The sequence below is a fragment of the Dendrobates tinctorius genome, unplaced genomic scaffold (genome assembly GCF_039654945.1).
Source record: "Dendrobates tinctorius isolate UK_male_01 unplaced genomic scaffold, ASM3965494v1 ptg000082l, whole genome shotgun sequence".
NCBI lineage: Eukaryota > Metazoa > Chordata > Amphibia > Anura > Dendrobatidae > Dendrobates > Dendrobates tinctorius.
The window spans coordinates 20,670,685-20,688,407 of NW_027361750.1; the positions used below are offsets into that span (position 1 = coordinate 20,670,685).

The window sequence follows — 17,723 nt, forward strand, 5'->3', positions numbered from 1 at the left end:
TAGGTTCAGGGGTCTGCAATCTGATAGTTGCCAGCTTCTCTGGTTTTCTGGACTTAGCTTGTATTTCTGCTTTTGCCTCCTACGGTGACTCATTCATAACATCCTTTGTTCCGTACTATTCTCACTTTCTTATGGATGCTTAGGTTACAGATCAGTGTCCTTCTTCCTTGCTTCCTTTCCCGTGCCAGCTGGCTCAGGTCACTGAGGCAGCTGCAGCACTCCTTCCTCCATCCCTTCTTCCAGGGATCCCCACTCCTCTCCGAGTGGCTTACTTCTCAGACTTCCCTCATGGACTCCCCTAAGGGACTGCCTTCGCAGACTGACCCCCTAATTCTAAACCTTCCCAGTCTTTTATGTATTCTAACTCCACCCACCACCCAGCATGTCCAGTGTTCCAAGCAGGGAAGGTGCTCTGCTACTCTCTAAGCACTGAGCCGCAATGTGGTTGTGCAGAACTACCCTGGTGTGTGGGGTGTGAGTGTTGGAGCGTGGAAAGGAGTTCCCACCTTACCTGGATGGTGGGGCACTACACCTTAGGAGAAGGTGCAGTACCTCTGTGGCGACTGAGCCTCAGGGGCGCCACAACAGCATGGTCAGATAATGGTCTTTGATGTTTTGCACAGATTCCCTAGTGAGGACCAGGGTGTCTATATGTGGCAGTGAGGAGTACCACAAGCATCACCTGCGGTGGATAAACTCTATGTGGATAATCTGCTGAATGGAACATCAGTGCGATGGCAGCCTTGATTGAGCTGCTTGTCAGAAAAGCCAAGCATATACAGAGTCATTGGTTCCTCTGACTTATCTGTGAATTGAAAATGTTTTCCTGCCTCCCGTACAATATACAATATCAGGCAGGGAATTTTTAATATCCCACCAGTTGGACCCCCAGTGATGTGATGCTTATCACCTATCCAGTGGAGATTTCATATTTATATACTGTGTCTTCACATGTAATTTGTAATTTGCGGTGTGTTGCTCTGACCGACGCTTATTTGGATGTTACTTTGACAAATACCACCCACCTAAACATTATTTCATGTCACATAAACCATCTTCTCTAATGTCCTATTCGGCTCAGTAATCCACCCTTTCACCATATCAAATTTGTTTGGAAATGGTTTAAAATACATAATAAAGAAATCTAGGTGTTTGCCAACTGTACATGTTAGAAATATACACGTACAGTATAGACAGACACACACAGGAAAAGACACACAGTAGACCTGCATGACTTTCTTTGAATTTGCTCTACAGTAACCGCTGGACTTGAACTATAGTCACTATGTAGTATACTTGCATGAGAGTTTAAGCACACACCCCAGAGACCTTCAAATTATCTACTATTACAACTCTTTGCTTACTCTGGAAACTCATCACATACCTATGGACTACGGTCAAGGTCATTTCTGCAATGGTCTAGGATGATTTTTTTTTTCTTTTAATTTTTACAGATACCTGTATGGGCTACAAAAGCAAGCATGCCATTGGTGGAAAGGTTAATTAATACCTTTTTCATGGCTACTAGAGTTCAATACTCAAACGGCCCCCTTTAGTTTTGGGTCTATATAAGTGGCATCCGCTATCCTGCAGCAGCAGTGCTCTTGGCTTTTAGCTAAAAGTGTGCTCCACATTCCTGCCCATATCAAGGCTATACCCGAGAAGATGCTGACTATTTCACTGATATGGGGATTAGTTGTGGCTTTATGCTGTTTCTTCTGGCTTATCGTTGGCATTAGAAGACGGTAAGAAACACAAATGATTTGTTGTTTTATTACTTTATTAATACTATTCTTTTAGATATCTAATGATTACATGCTTTGTACCAAATGTTTAGATAGAAATTTCCACTTCAGTTATTGGTTTTAAGTTCCAATAAAAATAATTAATTTATCTATATATTATTTAATAAAACAAATAATGCAAAAATAAAAAAGTTAAGTAACGTGCCAATAACTGGTGTCCACCTTTATCAAATATTTGACTTCATCTGTTTCGTTGACCCTCTGTGTAATGGTCAGTACAACATGTATTTGGCCAGAAAAAAGCAAGTTAAGTAAATAATGGCTTTGTAACCCAGCAAAATCAACATTCAGTGTGATTATATAGGTCACTGTGCTAATATATACATGTGTATATTTGTTTCTATCATTTTAGGCAACCAGGAGAGCCACCCCTAGAAAATGGCTTAATTCCCTACCTCGGATGTGCCTTGCAATTTGGTGCCAACCCTCTAGAGTTTCTCAGATCAAGGCAGAAAAAATACGGAGATGTCTTCACCTGCAAAATTGCTGGAACATTTGTCCATTTTGTGACTGACCCATTTTCCTTTAATGCAGTAATGCGTCATGGTCGACACTTCGATTGGCAGAAATTCCACTATGCAACATCTGCCAAGGTAAAGGATGAGATAACGACTTATTTTACAGTGCAATATTCTATTATCAGATATTAACCATTTCAATGTTATCTTAAGAAGCCACGTAGTTACATTGTATCAATTTATTGATTGTAATTGTAAATGCTAGCCTTTCATACACTTACGGAATTTACAGTTCTTTATTGGGAATAAATATTTCAGAATTTATTAAATACGATATACAATAGCTGGATAGAAACCGGTAACTGCTCGTCTAGATCAAAGTCTGAATAATTGGAAATATTTTTGTACTTCATTATATTTATACAGCAGTCATCCAATAGAAGAATCTAAAGCTTCTGGGTAATTTGGCATTGTTCATGTTCATCGTTCAGTGGGCATGTGTCAATGCAATCATTAGTGACTGCGTATAGTCCCAGTTGATTCTTTATACTCATCTTGCAATATTGCTTGTGAGTATTTTTGCTTTTTCTTTATTGTTATCCTTATTGTATAATAATTAGATATGCTTTTGAGCATTTTTTCTTTATTCTCGACCTTATTATATAATAATTAGATTTGCTTTTGAGTATTTTTTCTTTCTTTTCGTACTTATTATATATTAATTAGATATTGGTTTTGTCTTTTTGCTTTATTGTCGTCCTAATCTATTCTATTATTTCTAAACACTGTTTTTCAGTGATTCCTTTGTATCCCCGTTCATACTATACCCACACACACAAATGATACACCATTTGAAAGGTAAACTTGCCCCCTTCAGCAAGAAAATAGCCAAACAAACCACACATTCATGATTTGATCACAAAATACAGTTTAAACATTAATTTTCATAAACCTGCAGTAAGGAAAAATGACCTGCAGGTGGCACAACAGTACCCCAAAGCATACTACCAATACATTTGTATACATGCACAGCTTTTTTGGGGATTACTTCGCCCCACACACACATGATACACCATTTGAAAGGTAAACTTGCTCCTTTCAGCAAAAAAACAGCCAAACAAACCACACATTCACGATTTTATCACTAAATACAGTTTAAACATTCATTTTCATAAACCTGCAGAAAGACACAATGACCTTCAGGTGGCACCTCAACCGGAAAACATTTTTTGGCCTCTACTTATCAAAGCAATTTATTGTATTGCCAATCTACATATATAAATACCTAAAGGAAAAAAAAACTATAAAAACTCGCGCTAAAGTGTATACCTGAAGGGTTAAATCAAATAGGACAAAATTATACGCCAACAAATGTTTATAAATAGGGCTAAAATGGTATATAGATTCCCTAATATGCAAACATGGAAATGCTGACACCAGGAATCAGATAGATCTTCTCTTGAAAATTTAAGAGCGCATAGGAAAAATATATGCTATATACCTAGAGGGTTAAATCCTGTAAGGCAATTTAATATGCCCAAAAATAGTGTCCCCAAACAGGGTTAAAGTAGCAGATGTATTACCTTTTATGCAAGCATGGGCATACTGATGCTGAGATCCCAAGAACGATCCTTGTCAGCCAAGAAATCAGGTAGTCCTTCACATAAAAATTCCACGGTGAGATAAGATCCAGAAGTCTTGAGCCAGAGAGTGAGCAAGGTATTAAGAACAGACGTATTCCCGGCCGGTGACTAACGTCTGTCTGTAGATCTGTATCAGCTGTCTGTGTGAAACACAGGAGCCGCGCTGGAGAAGCCTGCAAGGTGCAGAAACACTGCAGGACCTTGCGTGACGTCACAGACATGTGGGTTAACACGTGACAGGCTAGGGAGCGCTGCTGAACGCTCAAGGGGTTTGAATGCTAATCCTACGCCTTTCAGAATCTCGGATTCCTTCCTCAGGGATGAAGGAATATATAAATACCTGTCTGTGATCATCAGCTCATGAAATACATTTACATTTGACCAACTTGCCTTTTCTGAAATTGCCTGTGCCCCCGACGACCAATATGCAAAAATTTTGCATCGGTCAAAATAGTTACATAATAATTAGATTTTCCTTTGAGTATTTTTTCGTTATTGTCATACTTACATATTAATTAGATTTGGTTTTGAGTATTTTTGCTTTATTGTTGTTGTGATTGTATATTAATTAGATTTGTTTTTGAGCATTTTTGCTTTGTCTCGCTAGTCGTCCATATGGTATATTAACTAGAATAAACTGTGTTCTTTACCAGGCATTTGGACACAGCAGCATGAATCCCGTTGATGGTAGAACCACTGAGAATATACACGAAACCTTTAACAAGACAATGCAGGGAGATGCGCTGGATGCTATTATAACCGCCATGATGGAGAATCTTCAACACACAATGATGCAGACTATTTCATCCAAAGCAAGTGAATGGAAAAGCGATGGTCTCTACGCCTTCTGTTACCGAGTGATGTTTGAATCCAGTTACTTGACTCTTTTTGGCAAAGAATTAAATGCGAAGAACGACAAGAGTCTAGCTAGACAGGAAGCACAAAGAGCCCTCATACTCAATGCCATTGAAAACTTCAAAGAATTTGACAAGATCTTCCCTGCGCTAGTAGCAGGTCTCCCCATACATGTCTTCAAATCAGCTCACAATGCCAGGGAGAAACTAGCAAATGGTCTGCTTCATGAAAAACTTAGAGAAAGAATCAACCTCTCAGACATTGTCACCCTTAGGATGTATTTGAATGACACCGTTTCCACTCTAAATGATTCAGAAAAGGCAAAGACACACTTGGCGCTCCTCTGGGCATCTCTCGCTAACACCCTTCCTGCAGCTTTCTGGTGTGTTTTTTACCTCCTTAGGTAAGACTGGATTCCTATATATACTGCTTCCCTATTACTTGCATTGTACCATCCAAATGTTGTATATTATCTGCTCATTTCTGAATAATAACATTTTATTATGATTAAACAGATGCCCAAAAGCCATGAAGGCAGCCACTGAAGAAATCAGCCAAGTTTTGGAAAACGCTTCTCAGAAAGTGACCTTTGACAAGCACATTTTTCTGAATCGCCATCAACTGGATGATATGCCTGTTTTAGGTAATCTTTACACCGGTGATAGGTTATCCATGCTTTTCTGAGTATAATATTAAAACAATCTCTTAATTATATTTCTTCTTGTCGTTTCTTAAACAGACAGCATAATCAAGGAATCAATGAGGCTATCCAGTGCATCTCTCAATGTCAGAGTGGCCAAGGAAAACTTTACCCTGCAACTGGAAGAAAAGGGGGCATATTCCATCCGTAAAGATGACATTGTTGCTTTCTACCCCCAGACTGTTCACCTGGATCCTGATGTATATGTGGACCCTTTTGTAAGTATTACATTGTATATTTCCTTACCATTATTTGAGTTCCAGTACCATATAACTTTCCATTTAACATTAGATATATATAGAAAATGTGGCCATAATGGCCCTTTGTTCTGAACAGGGAGTATAAAGAAGGAATAAAGGCACTGTACACATTAGATAAAACTGAGCCAAACAATCAAACAATTTCCAGATGTCTAATGTGTATGGGATCCTACTTACTCTCTCTCTTCAGATGATGTCAGAGGAGATAAGGTCTGGGCTGTTTTAATTTTTTTCAACCACTGCAGATAAGCCTTTGCCGGATGAGCCTGGCACGGGCTTATTCTCCCCATAGAGAATACATGAACACTCGGCTGAGCTGAAAATTCACGTCTATGGGCAATTCAGGAGACATAGCTGTTGGTTGAATAAGAGTTCGTTTTTATGAATATCAGATTTGTCCTTTTGTTCCTTTTGTCCTTATGTTCCTATATCTTTATTTTTCAGACATTTAAATATGATCGGTACCTGGATGACAATGGCAAAGAAAAGACAGATTTTTACCTTAAAGGAAAGAAATTAAAATATTACTACCTGCCATTCGGTTCTGGGAAAACCAAGTGTCCTGGACGACAATTTGCAGTGCATGAGATCAAACAGTTGGTGACGCTGATGATTTCCTACTTCGAGATGGACCTTGTGGATAAAAATGTAAAATGCCCACCTCTAGATCAGTCCCGTGCAGGCCTAGGCATCTTACAGCCAACCCATGATGTTGATTTCAAATACAAACTAAAAGTCTAATAAATTAATCTGCCCAAAGTAGATAATTACAGAACCCCTCAGGTGCCTGTGCCCTGCAGAACCCACTGATGACTATTGTAAGATATCTTCCAAGTGGTCATGGAACCCAACGTTTTACCTATTAATTCTCATTAACATAAATGAGGATATACAGAACATATTTATTACATAAGCAGGGACATGATATATATAGTCACCATTATTTCATGTAATAAAATCTGTATATTCATCATAAAATGGAAGGTTGAATTAATGTGGAATATACAAAGCAGCCCCTAAGAGCTGGATACGGACTTTGTCACATAACCATTATGGAGTCATGACAGTGATGAATGCTTCCATGGGGTCCATCTTGTTTCCATTTTTGTGTAATGCTGTAGACTACTCAATTCTTGCCATAAAAATTAGAAACCTGGCAGTAACATGAACAGAGCCTTTTGGAGTTGGTAAAATGATGTATATTTTGTAGGTATCTTTTTATATTGTGTACTGTGAGACATGATTTTGTGTTATTGCTATAAGTGTTTATAGTGTTTTAACTATAAATCCCATTGTATATAATAATTGTTGATTTCATATTTCGGAAATCTTCCTCTGTTCAATGACTTAATGAATGGATCTGTTGTATTATACTGTTTGCTACATTTCAACTACTATTACGCAACCGGGTACTGTATTATAAAGTTCTGTCATTTGTATAGAAAATATGCCTGTTATATACAAACCTTGGACTTATTTCTGTTCTGTAATATCATTACTTGTAAATAAACTAATTTCCTGTTTTTAATACATGCATTTCATTATTGGAATCATTGTTGTGCTCTGGCTCAGCTTATATGACAATAAGAACTGAACACTTTATGAAGGGGAAGCATACTGATACAGGAAAAAGAAACATCTTTCTCTCAAAAGCAAACCTGTCAACAGGTTTCGCCGATATCAGATACGGCCATTCTATAATGCTGTAGATAACACCCAGGGGGACAGTCCGGTCCGCTGGGTGTCGCAGGTGCAGGTCCAGCACCTCCCATCTTTTTCCCATCTCCTGCCCTCCTGTTTGCTTCATGGCTCCCGGCATCGCGCTCCTGTGCAGGCGTACTTATTTGCCCTGTTGAGGGCAGAGAAAAGTACTGCAGTGTGCAGGCGCTGGGTCTCTCTGACCTCTCCCGGTGCCTGCACACTGCAGTACATTCTTCTGCCCTCAACAGATATCTTAGCATACTGGGTGCGCTGACTCACTATATTGCCCCCATTGTGCAGGGCTTCAGATCACAAAATGTGGAGACCGGAGCAGCGGGGGAACAGGGAGAAGTGAGCATTTTTATCACTGTGGGGGGTCATTATTCAATTTAGAGCTCTGTGTGTGGGGCCATTATCTTATTTGGAAAGCTATGTGGGGGCCAGTATCATATTTGGAGGGCTATGTGGGGGCCAGTATTCTGTTTGGAGGGCTATGTGGAGGCTATTATCCTATTTAGAGGACTATGTGAGGACCAGTATCTGATTTGGTGGGCTGTGTGGATGCCAATAGCCCATTTGGAGCACTATGTGGGGGCCAATATCCTATTTGGAGGGCTATGTGGAAGCCATTATCCTATTTGAAGGGCTATATGGGGGTTGTTATCCTATTTGGAGCTCTATATGAGAAGGCATTATCCTATTAAGAGGGCTACTTGGGGAGCCATTATCCTATTTGGAAAGCTATTTGGGTGCCATTATCTTTTTTGGAGGGCTATGTGGGGGCCATTATACTATCTGAAGTGCTATGTGAGAATGTATTATCCTATTTAGAGGGTTATGTGGGGGGTCCATTATCCTATTTCGAAGGCTATGTAGGGGCCATTATCCTATTTGGAGGGCTATATGGGGACTATTATACTATTTGCAGAGCTATTATACAGTGCAGAAGGTTTGTGAGGTCCATAATACTGTGTGCAGGTTTATGTGAGGGCCAGTATACTTTTTGAACAACTATAAGGTGAGCCATTATATTGTTTGGAGGACGAATGGGGGGTCACTATATTATGTATGGGCCATTATACAGTGCTAATGGTTGTGTGGGTTCCATCATTCTGTTTGAAGCATTGTGCTGGAGAAATCATAGTGTTTAGAGGCCTTTCATACTGTATGGAGGGCCATTACACTGTATGGAAAACTATGTGGGTGCCATCATATTGTGTGGAGGGCTGTGTCGGGGCAATCATACTTTGTTGGGGTTACTATGGGGGTATCATACTTTGAGGCGGGGGTATAATAGGGCCATCATACTGTGCACGTGGAGGGTACAATGGAGAAATTCAATGTGGAGGTATCATACTGTGTTTCAGGGGCACTTTTGTTGCCACCAAAATTCATGAGGTTTATGAAAGGGGTATTTTAGTGTGTAGGAACGCTAAGGAGCTTCATTAGGAAGGTAGCTAAGTTGTGAAATATCCTCTTCTGTAACCCTCGCTAAATATTAATTTTTGTTTTGTGTTGTTTTTCTATTTTTGTTGGGGGGTCAATTAGGACTACTGCTTTAGGACACCAGGATTTCTAAGTACAACCCTGGGTGTAGAGGGTACAAAGACCAATTTCACTGTAAGAAGATATCAGTGTCACAAATGGCACACTGTAGATGCAAATCTGTGTATTTGGGATTTTGCATTGGTGCTCAGGACTCAGGAGCTTTAAAGGATATCTCCATTTTGCCAAGTTATTATCTCTCTGCAAGATATGTCTGACTCCTTACCTATTGATTGCTGAGGGTCCCACCACTGATCCAATGAGTGAGTTTCTGAACTGTTCCATTGGAATAGAGTGTTGCTCTACATGTGCATTCACAGCTTCATTAACCCCTTTACCCCCAAGGGTGGTTTGCACGTTCATGACCGGGCCAATTTTTACAATTCTAACCACTGTCCCTTTATGAGGTAATAACTCTGAAACGCTTCCATGGATCCCGGTGATTCTGACATTGTTTTCTCGTGACATATTGTACTTCATGTTAGCGGTAAAATTTCATTCATATAACTTGCATTTATTTGTGAAAAAAATGGAAATTTGGTGAAAATTTTGAAAATTTCGCAATTTAACAACTTTGAATTTTTATGCCCTTAAATCACAGAGATACGGCACACAAAAACTTAATAAGTAACATTTCACATACCGTATGTTTTCTTTACATCAGCACAATTTTGGAACCAAATTTTTTTTCGTTAGGAAGTTATAAGGATTAAAAGTTGACCAGCGATTTCTCATTTTTGCAACACCATTTTATTTTTACGGACCACATCACTTTTGAAGTCACTTTGAGGAGTCTATATGATAGAAAATACCCAAAAGTGACACCATTCTAAAAACTGCACCCCTCAAGGTGCTCAAAACCACATTCAAGAAGTTTATTAACCCTTCAGGTGCTTCACAGGAATTTTTGGAATGTTTTAAAAAAATGAACATTTAACTTTTTTTCACAAAAAATTTACTTCAGATCCAATTTTTTTCAGGTGCTTCACAGGAATTTTTTGAATGTTTTAAAAAATGAAAATTTAACTTTTTTTCACAAAAAGTTAGTTCAGGTCCAATTTTTTTAATTTTACCAAGGGTAACAGGAGAAATTGGACTGCAAAAGTTATTGTGAAATTTGTCCTGAGTACGCTGATACCTGATATGTGGGGGGGAACCACTGTTTCGGCGCATGGCAGAGCTCAGAAAGGAAGGAGCGCCGTTTGAAATTTTCAATGCAAAATTGGCTGGAATTCAGATTGGACATCATGTCACGTTTGGAGAGCCCCTGATGTGCCTAAAAAGTGGAAACCCCCCACAAGTGACCCCATTTTGGAAACTAGACCCCCCAAGGAACTTATCTAGATATGTGGTGAGAACTTTGAACCCTCAAGGGCTTCACAGAAGTTTATAACATACAGCCGTACCATTAAAAAATCATATTTTTTCCACAAAAATGATCTTTTCACCCTCAATTTCTATTTTTCCAAAGGTAACAGGACCCCAAAAGTTATTGTGCAATTTGTCCTGAGTACGCTGATACCCCATATGTGGGAGTAAACCACTATTTGGGCGCATGGCAGAGCTTGGAAGGGAAGCAGCGCCATTTGACTTTTATGGCTGGAATTGAGATCGGATGCCATGTCGCGTTTGGAAAGCCCCTGATGTGCCAAAACAGTGGAAACCCCCCACAAATGACACCATTTTGGAAATTAGACCCCCCATGGAACTTATCTACATGTGTGATGAGAACTTTGAACCTCCCAGGGCTTCACAGAAGTTTATAACGTACAGCCGTAAAATTAAAAAATCACATTTTTTCCACAAAAATGATCTTTTCACCCTAAATTTTTATTTTCCCAAGGGTAACAGGACCCCAAAAGTTATTGTGCAATTTGTCCTGAGTACGCTGATACCCCACATGTGGGGGCAAACCACTATTTGGGCGCATAGCAGAGCTCGGAAGGGAAGCAGCGCCATTTGACTTTTTTGGCTGGAATTGGGACCAGATGCCATGCCGCATTTGGAAAGCCCCTGATGTGCCTAAACAGTAGAAACCCCCCACAAATGACACCATTTTAGAAACTAGACCCCCCAAGGAACTTATCTAGATGTGTGGTGAGCACTTTGAACCCCCAAGGTCTTCACAGAAGTTTATAAGTCCCGGGCGTGAAAATAAAAAAATCATATTTTTTCCACAAACATGAACTTTTAGTCCCCAATTTATTTATTTTCCCAAGGGTAACAGGAGAAATTGGACCCAAAAAGTTGTTGTCCAATTTGTCCTGAGTACGCTGATACCCCATATGTGGGAGAAAACTACTGTATGGGCACACGTTGGGGCTCGGAAGGGAAGTAGTGACGTTTTGGAATGCAGACTTCGATAGAATGTTCTGCGGGAGTCATGTTGCTTTTGGAGAGCCCCTGATGTACCTAAACTATGGAAACCCCCCACAAGTGACCCCATTTGGAAATTAGACCCCCAAGGAACTTATCTAGATGTGTGGTGAGCACTTTAAAAACCCCAGTGCTTCACAGAAGTTTATAACGCCCCGGGCTTGAAAATAAAAAAATCATATTTTTTTCCACAAACATGATCTTTTAGTCCCCAATGTAGTCCCCAACAGGAGAAATTGGACCCCAAAAGTTGTTTTGAAATTTTTCCTGAGTAGGCTGATACTGTTGTGAGTTCATTTTCCCCTTCACCGTTGATGTCTGATGAACTCCCTCTGCTGGTGAAGAGAGGTAGTGTAATTGATTGGGATGGGAAAAACTTATCATCTGAACAGGCGGAGCGTGATTGGACACCCGGAATCACTGAGTGGATATAAGGCAGCTGATGCCCTGCAGGGTTGCTGGTGATCCTTTCTGCTCTGAGCTCTTGCAAACCAGTTCAGTACCTGTCTTCTGAAAGCTAAGTTTTTGCTCTCTTATTTTTCCATGAGATTGTGTCTGTTTACTTAGTGTTTGTGTTCTGCCTGCCCTTGTTGGTACAGGCTGAGCTCCATTTTGTCTCTGGTCAAGTTGATCTTTTGCTCAGTCTTCAGAATATACCTGAGTGCTGATATAGTGATTTTGAAGTCTAGTGACTTCAGGGCCTTTTTTCTATCAGACGTATTGGACATTATTTTGGCAGAATTTTTGCGGATTGCAGCCAGCATCTTTTCTGTCCTTTCCTATTTAGTTAGTTGGGCCCCATCGTTTGCTCAACCTGTCTTTCTGTCTGTGTTTGTGTTTTCATCTGCTTTTCACTGACAATACATGTTGGGGGCTGTCTATTGCTTTGGGGTCTGCTCTGGGGCAGTTTAGATTTCCCCTTTCTTTCTTTAGGCTTATTTAGTTCTCTGGCTGTGAACGAGGGGTCTAGGGCACCGTAAGAACCCCCCACGGCTACTGTTAGTTGTGTGAATAGGATCAGGGGTCTGCAATCCGATAGCTACGAACCACTCCGGTTTTCTGGACTTAGCTTGTATTTTTGTTTTTTCCTCCTTCAGTGACTCATTCATAACAGAATCACCAGCCATACCGCAGATTCTAGGGTACTCAATAGCAGGAAAGAATTGTAAAAAAAAAAAAATTGTCAGAATTTTTTTTTTTGTGTATATTTTTTTTCCTCTATATCTTTGAGGCCGTAGGGGGAATTTTTTTTTTCTTCTCAATGGAGATGAAGCAATTGTCTGATCGTGTGGAGCAGCTCGCTGCTGAAGTGCGGGGAATTTCTGCCTATCTTGCTCATTCACATGTTGCTGAACCAAAGATCCCTACTCCTGATGTGTTTTTTGGGGATCAGTCTAAATTTTTGAACTTTAAGAATAATTGTAAATTATTTTTTGCCTTGAAGCCTAACTCATCAGGGAGCTCCGCGCAGCAGGTTAAAATTGTCATCTCTTTGCTGCGCGGCGATACTCAGGATTGGGCGTTTTCTTTGAAACCTGATGATCCTATTCTAGCTAATGTGAACGCATTTTTTCAAGCCTTAGGGCTGTTGTATGATGAACCTAATGCTATTGATCAGGCTGAAAAGGCCCTGTTGGCATTGAGCCAGGGTCAGGATTCTGCAGAGTTGTACTGTCAAAAATTCCAAAAGCGGGCGGTCCTTACTACTTGGAATGATGGTGCCTTGGCAGCTCTCTTTCAGAAGGGTTTGTCAGAAACCGTTAAAGATACTATGGTGGGATTTCCTGTTCCCTCTGGTCTTGACGATTCTATGTTATTAGCCATTCAGGCTGTTCGGCGTTTGCGCGAACGCAAAACTGCATGAGAGGTGTTGCCACCTGTTGAACAAATGTCTGAGCCTATGCAATGTGATAGAGTTTTGTCTAGGGCGCAACGTCAGGAGTACAGAAGGTGTAATAAGCTGTGTTTTTTCTGTGGAGATGCCTCGCATATTATTTCTGTCTGCCCTAAACGAGAGAAATGTTTTGCACACACATTTGCTGTGGGTAGTGTTCAACCTAAGTTTCTTCTGGCAATTACTCTGATCTGCTCCCTGTCAACATTTTCCGCTAAGGCTTTCGTGGATTCGGGAGCAGCTCTGAACCTGATGGACTACGATTTTGCTAAACGTTGTGGATTTCCTATGACACCTCTTCGGATGCCTATCCCTTTGAGGGGTATTGATGCTACTCCTTTGGCGAAGAATAAACGTCAGTTTTGGACCCAGGTGGTAATGTGGGTCGCCCCAGATCATCAAGAAAATTGCAGATTTTTGGTGTTGCATAATTTGTATGATACCATTGTTCTGGGGTTTCCCTGGTTGCAAATCCATAATCCAGTTTTGGATTGGAAATCTGTGCCTGTGGTGAGTTGGGGTTGTCGGTGTGCCCTTAGTGACACTCCTGTTTTCTCCACCTCTCCCCAGTCGCATGATGTTCCTGACTATTTGGCTGATTTTTATGATGTATTTAGTGAGAATGAGTCTGCATCTTTGCCTCCTCATAGGAGTTATGACTGTGCAATTGAGCTGAGCCCTGGGTGTAAGTTTCCCAAGGGTCGACTTTTCAATTTATCTGTACCCGAGCACGAAGCTATGCGATCCTATATTAAGGAGTCGTTGGAGAAGGGTCATATTAGACCATCCTCTTCACCCTTAGGTGCTGGGTTTTTTTTCGTGGCCAAGAAGGATGGTTCATTAAGGCCTTGTATTGACTATCGTTCCCTCAATAAAATTACTGTTAAATATCCGTTACCCCTGATTTCTGATCTATTCTCTAGAGTTAAGAGTGCTTGCTGGTTTACCAAGCTTGACCTCAGGGGGGCGTATAATCTTATTCGCATTAAGCATGGGGATGAATGGAAGACGGCGTTTAATACTCCGGAGGGACATTTTGAGTACCTGGTGATGCCTTTTGGGCTCACTAATGCCCCTTCTGTCTTCCAGTGCTTCATGAATTATATTTTCCGAGACTTTGTGGATAAATTTTTGATCATCTATCTGGATGATATTTTGATCTTTTCCAAGGATTGGGACTCTCATGTGGAACATGTTCGGACTGTGTTCCGGATTTTGAGGGAGAATTCCTTGTATGTTAAGGGATCGAAATGACTTTTTTGGGGTACAGAGGATTTCATTTTTGGGATTTATTTTGTCTCTGTCAACTATTGAAATGGACCCGGCCAAGGTACAGGCCATTTATGATTGGGTTCAGCCCACTTCTTTGAAGGCCCTCCAGAAGTTTTTGGGTTTTGCTAATTTTTATCGTAAATTAATAGCTAATTTCTCTGGTATTGCCAAACCATTGACTGATTTGACTAAGAAAGGTGCTGATGTGCTGAATTGGTCTCCGGAGGCTGTTTCTTCCTTTCAGGAGCTGAAGCGAAGGTTCACTTCTGCTCCGGTTTTGCGGCAACCTGATGTCTCACTCCCGTTTCAGGTAGAGGTGGACGCTTCTGAGATTGGTGGAGGAGCTGTTTTGTCCCAAAAAGATCCGGTAACATCTAAAATGAATCCCTGTGCTTTCTTTTCCCGAAAGTTCTCCCCATCTGAACGTAACTATGATGTGGGGAATCGGGAACTGTTAGCCATGAAATGGGCATTTGAGGAGTGGAGACATTGGTTGGAGGGAGCTAAACATCAAGTCGTGGTCCTTACTGACTACAAGAATTTGATTTACCTGGAGTCGGCCAAACGCTTGAATCCTAGACAGGCTAGGTGGGCCTTGTTTTTCACACGTTTTGATTTTGTGGTCTCTTTTCTTCCGGGCACTAAGAATGTCAAGGCAGACGCCCTCTCTAGGAGTTTCTTTGCTGATTCTCCTGTTGTGACCAAGCCTGCTACCATCTTAGGTGAGGGGGTAGTTCTTTCTGCCATCTCGCCCGATTTGAGACGTGCTCTGGAAGAGTTTCAGGAGGACAAACCTGAGCGTTGTCCCATTGGAAAATTGAATGTTCCTGACCAGTGGAGGAAGAGAGTGATGTCTGAAGTTCATTGCTCTGCATTGGCTGGTCATCCAGGTATTTTTGGTACTAGAGATTTGGTGAGTCGGTCTTTTTGGTGGCCCGCCTTGTCTCGTGATGTCAGGAGTTTTGTGCAGTCCTGTGGGACTTGCTCCCGGTCTAAACCTTGCTCTCGCTCTAGTGGGTTGTTGATGCCTTTGCCGGTGCCCAGGAGGCCATGGACCCATATTTCAATGGATTTTATCTCTGATATGCCTGTCTCTCAGAGAATGACTGTTATTTGGGTGATTTGTGATAGATTCTCTAAAATGGTCCATCTTGTACCACTCCCTAAGTTGCCATCTTCCTCAGAGTTGGTGCCCTTGTTTTTGCAACAGGTGGTTCGCTTGCACGGGATTCCTGAGAACATTGTGTCTGACAGAGGAGTTCAGTTTGTTTCTAGATTTTGGAGGACTTTCTGTTCCAAGCTGGGAATTCAGTTGTCCTTCTCCTCTGCGTTTCACCCTCAGACCAATGGGCAGACGGAGAGAACAAACCAGACTTTGGAGTCGTATTTGAGATGTTTTATTTCTGCTGATCAGGATGATTGGGTTTCGTTTTTGCCCTTGGCCGAATTTGCTTTAAATAATAGAGCTAGTTCTGCCACTTTGATGTCACCTTTTTTTTTGTAACTTTGGGTATCATCCTCGATTCTCTTCAGGGCAGGTGGAGTCTTCTGCCTGCCCAGGTGTTGACACTGTGGTGGAGAGAATGCACCAGATCTGGGACCAAGTGGTGGATAGGTTGTCTCTCTCCCAGGAAAAGGCCCAGCGGTTTTCCAACCGTCATAGGACCATTGGTCCCCAGTTTAAGGTGGGTGATATGGTTTGGTTGTCATCAAAGAATATCTCTATGAAGGTGGCGTCTCCAAAGTTTAAACCTAGATTTATCGGACCTTACAAGATTTTGGAGATTCTTAATCCTGTCTCTTTTCGATTGGCTCTTCCTGTTACATTTAAGATCCATAATGTGTTTCATAAGTCTCTGTTAAAGAGGTTTGCTGAGCCAGTAGTTCCTGTGGTGGCACCTCCTGACCCTGTATTGGTGGAAGGTAATGTGGAATATGAGGTTGAGAAGATACTGGATTCTCGCCTGGCTAGACGGAGACTCCAGTATTTGGTTAAATGGAAGGGTTATGGCCAGGAGGATAATTCTTGGGTCCCTGCATCCGATATTCATGCCGAAAGATTGGTTCGTGCTTTTCATCGGGCCCATCCTGATCGCCCTGGTGGCGTGGATGAGGGTTCGGTGACACCTCCTCAATGGGGAGGTACTGTTGTGAGTTCATTTTCCCCTTCACCGTTGATGTCTGATGAACTCCCTCTGCTGGTGAAGAGAGGTAGTGAAATTGATTGGGAGGTGAAAAATCTGTCATCTGAACAGGCGGAGCGTGATTGGACACCCGGAATCACTGAGTGGATATAAGGCAGCTGATGCCCTGCAGGGTTGCTGGTGATCCTCTCTGCTCTGAGCTCTTGCAAACCAGTTCAGTACCTGTCTTCTGAAAGCTAAGTTTTTGCTCTCTTATTTTTCCATGAGATTGTGTCTGTTTACTTAGTGTTTGTGTTCTGCCTGCCCATGTTGGTACAGGCTGAGCTCCATTTTGTCTCTGGTCAAGTTGATCTTTTGCTCAGTCTTCAGAATATACCTGAGTGCTGATATAGTGATTTTGAAGTCTAGTGACTTCAGGGCCTTTTTTCTATCAGATGCGTTGGACATTATTTTGGCAGAATTTTTGCAGATTGCAGCCAGCATCTTTTCTGTCCTTTCCTATTTAGTTAGTTGGGCCCCATCGTTTGCTCAACCTGTCTTTCTGTCTGTGTTTGTGTTTTCATCTGCTTTTCACTGACAATACATGTTGGGGGCTGTCTATTGCTTTGGGGTCTGCTCTGGGGCAGTTTAGATATCCCCTTTCTTTCTTTAGGCTTATTTAGTTCTCCGGCTGTGAACGAAGGGTCTAGGGCACCGTAGGAACCCCCCACGGCTACTGTTAGTTGTGTGAATAGGATCAGGGGTCTGCAATCCAATAGCTACCAACCTCTCCGGTTTTCTGGACTTAGCTTGTATTTTTGTTTTTTCCTCCTTCGGTGACTCATTCATAACATGATATCCCATATGTGGGGGTAAAACACTGTTTGGGTGCATGGCAGAGCTTGGAAGGGAAGGAGCACCATTTCACTTTTTCAACGCAGAATTGGCTGGAATTGAGATCAGACACCATGCTGTGTTTGGAGAGCACCTGATGTGCCCAAACAGTGGAAACCCCCCAATTCTAGCTCCAACCCTATCCCCAACACACCCCTAACCCTAATCTCAGCCCTAGCCCTAACTATAGCCCTTAC

At 41.5% G+C, this 17,723-nt stretch overlaps 1 protein-coding gene across 1 annotated transcript; it reads left to right on the forward strand.

The window, feature by feature from the left end:
- Positions 1 to 1,481: 1,481 nt before the first annotated feature.
- On the forward strand, positions 1,482 to 7,251 carry CYP7A1 (cytochrome P450 family 7 subfamily A member 1). The gene is made up of 6 exons (XM_073584001.1): positions 1,482 to 1,745; positions 2,158 to 2,398; positions 4,560 to 5,164; positions 5,277 to 5,404; positions 5,501 to 5,679; positions 6,166 to 7,251. Exons 1-6 carry the CDS (start codon positions 1,666 to 1,668, stop codon positions 6,460 to 6,462), a joined length of 1,530 nt encoding a protein of 509 aa, XP_073440102.1. The 5' UTR covers positions 1,482 to 1,665; the 3' UTR covers positions 6,463 to 7,251.
- Positions 7,252 to 17,723: the final 10,472 nt, after the last annotated feature.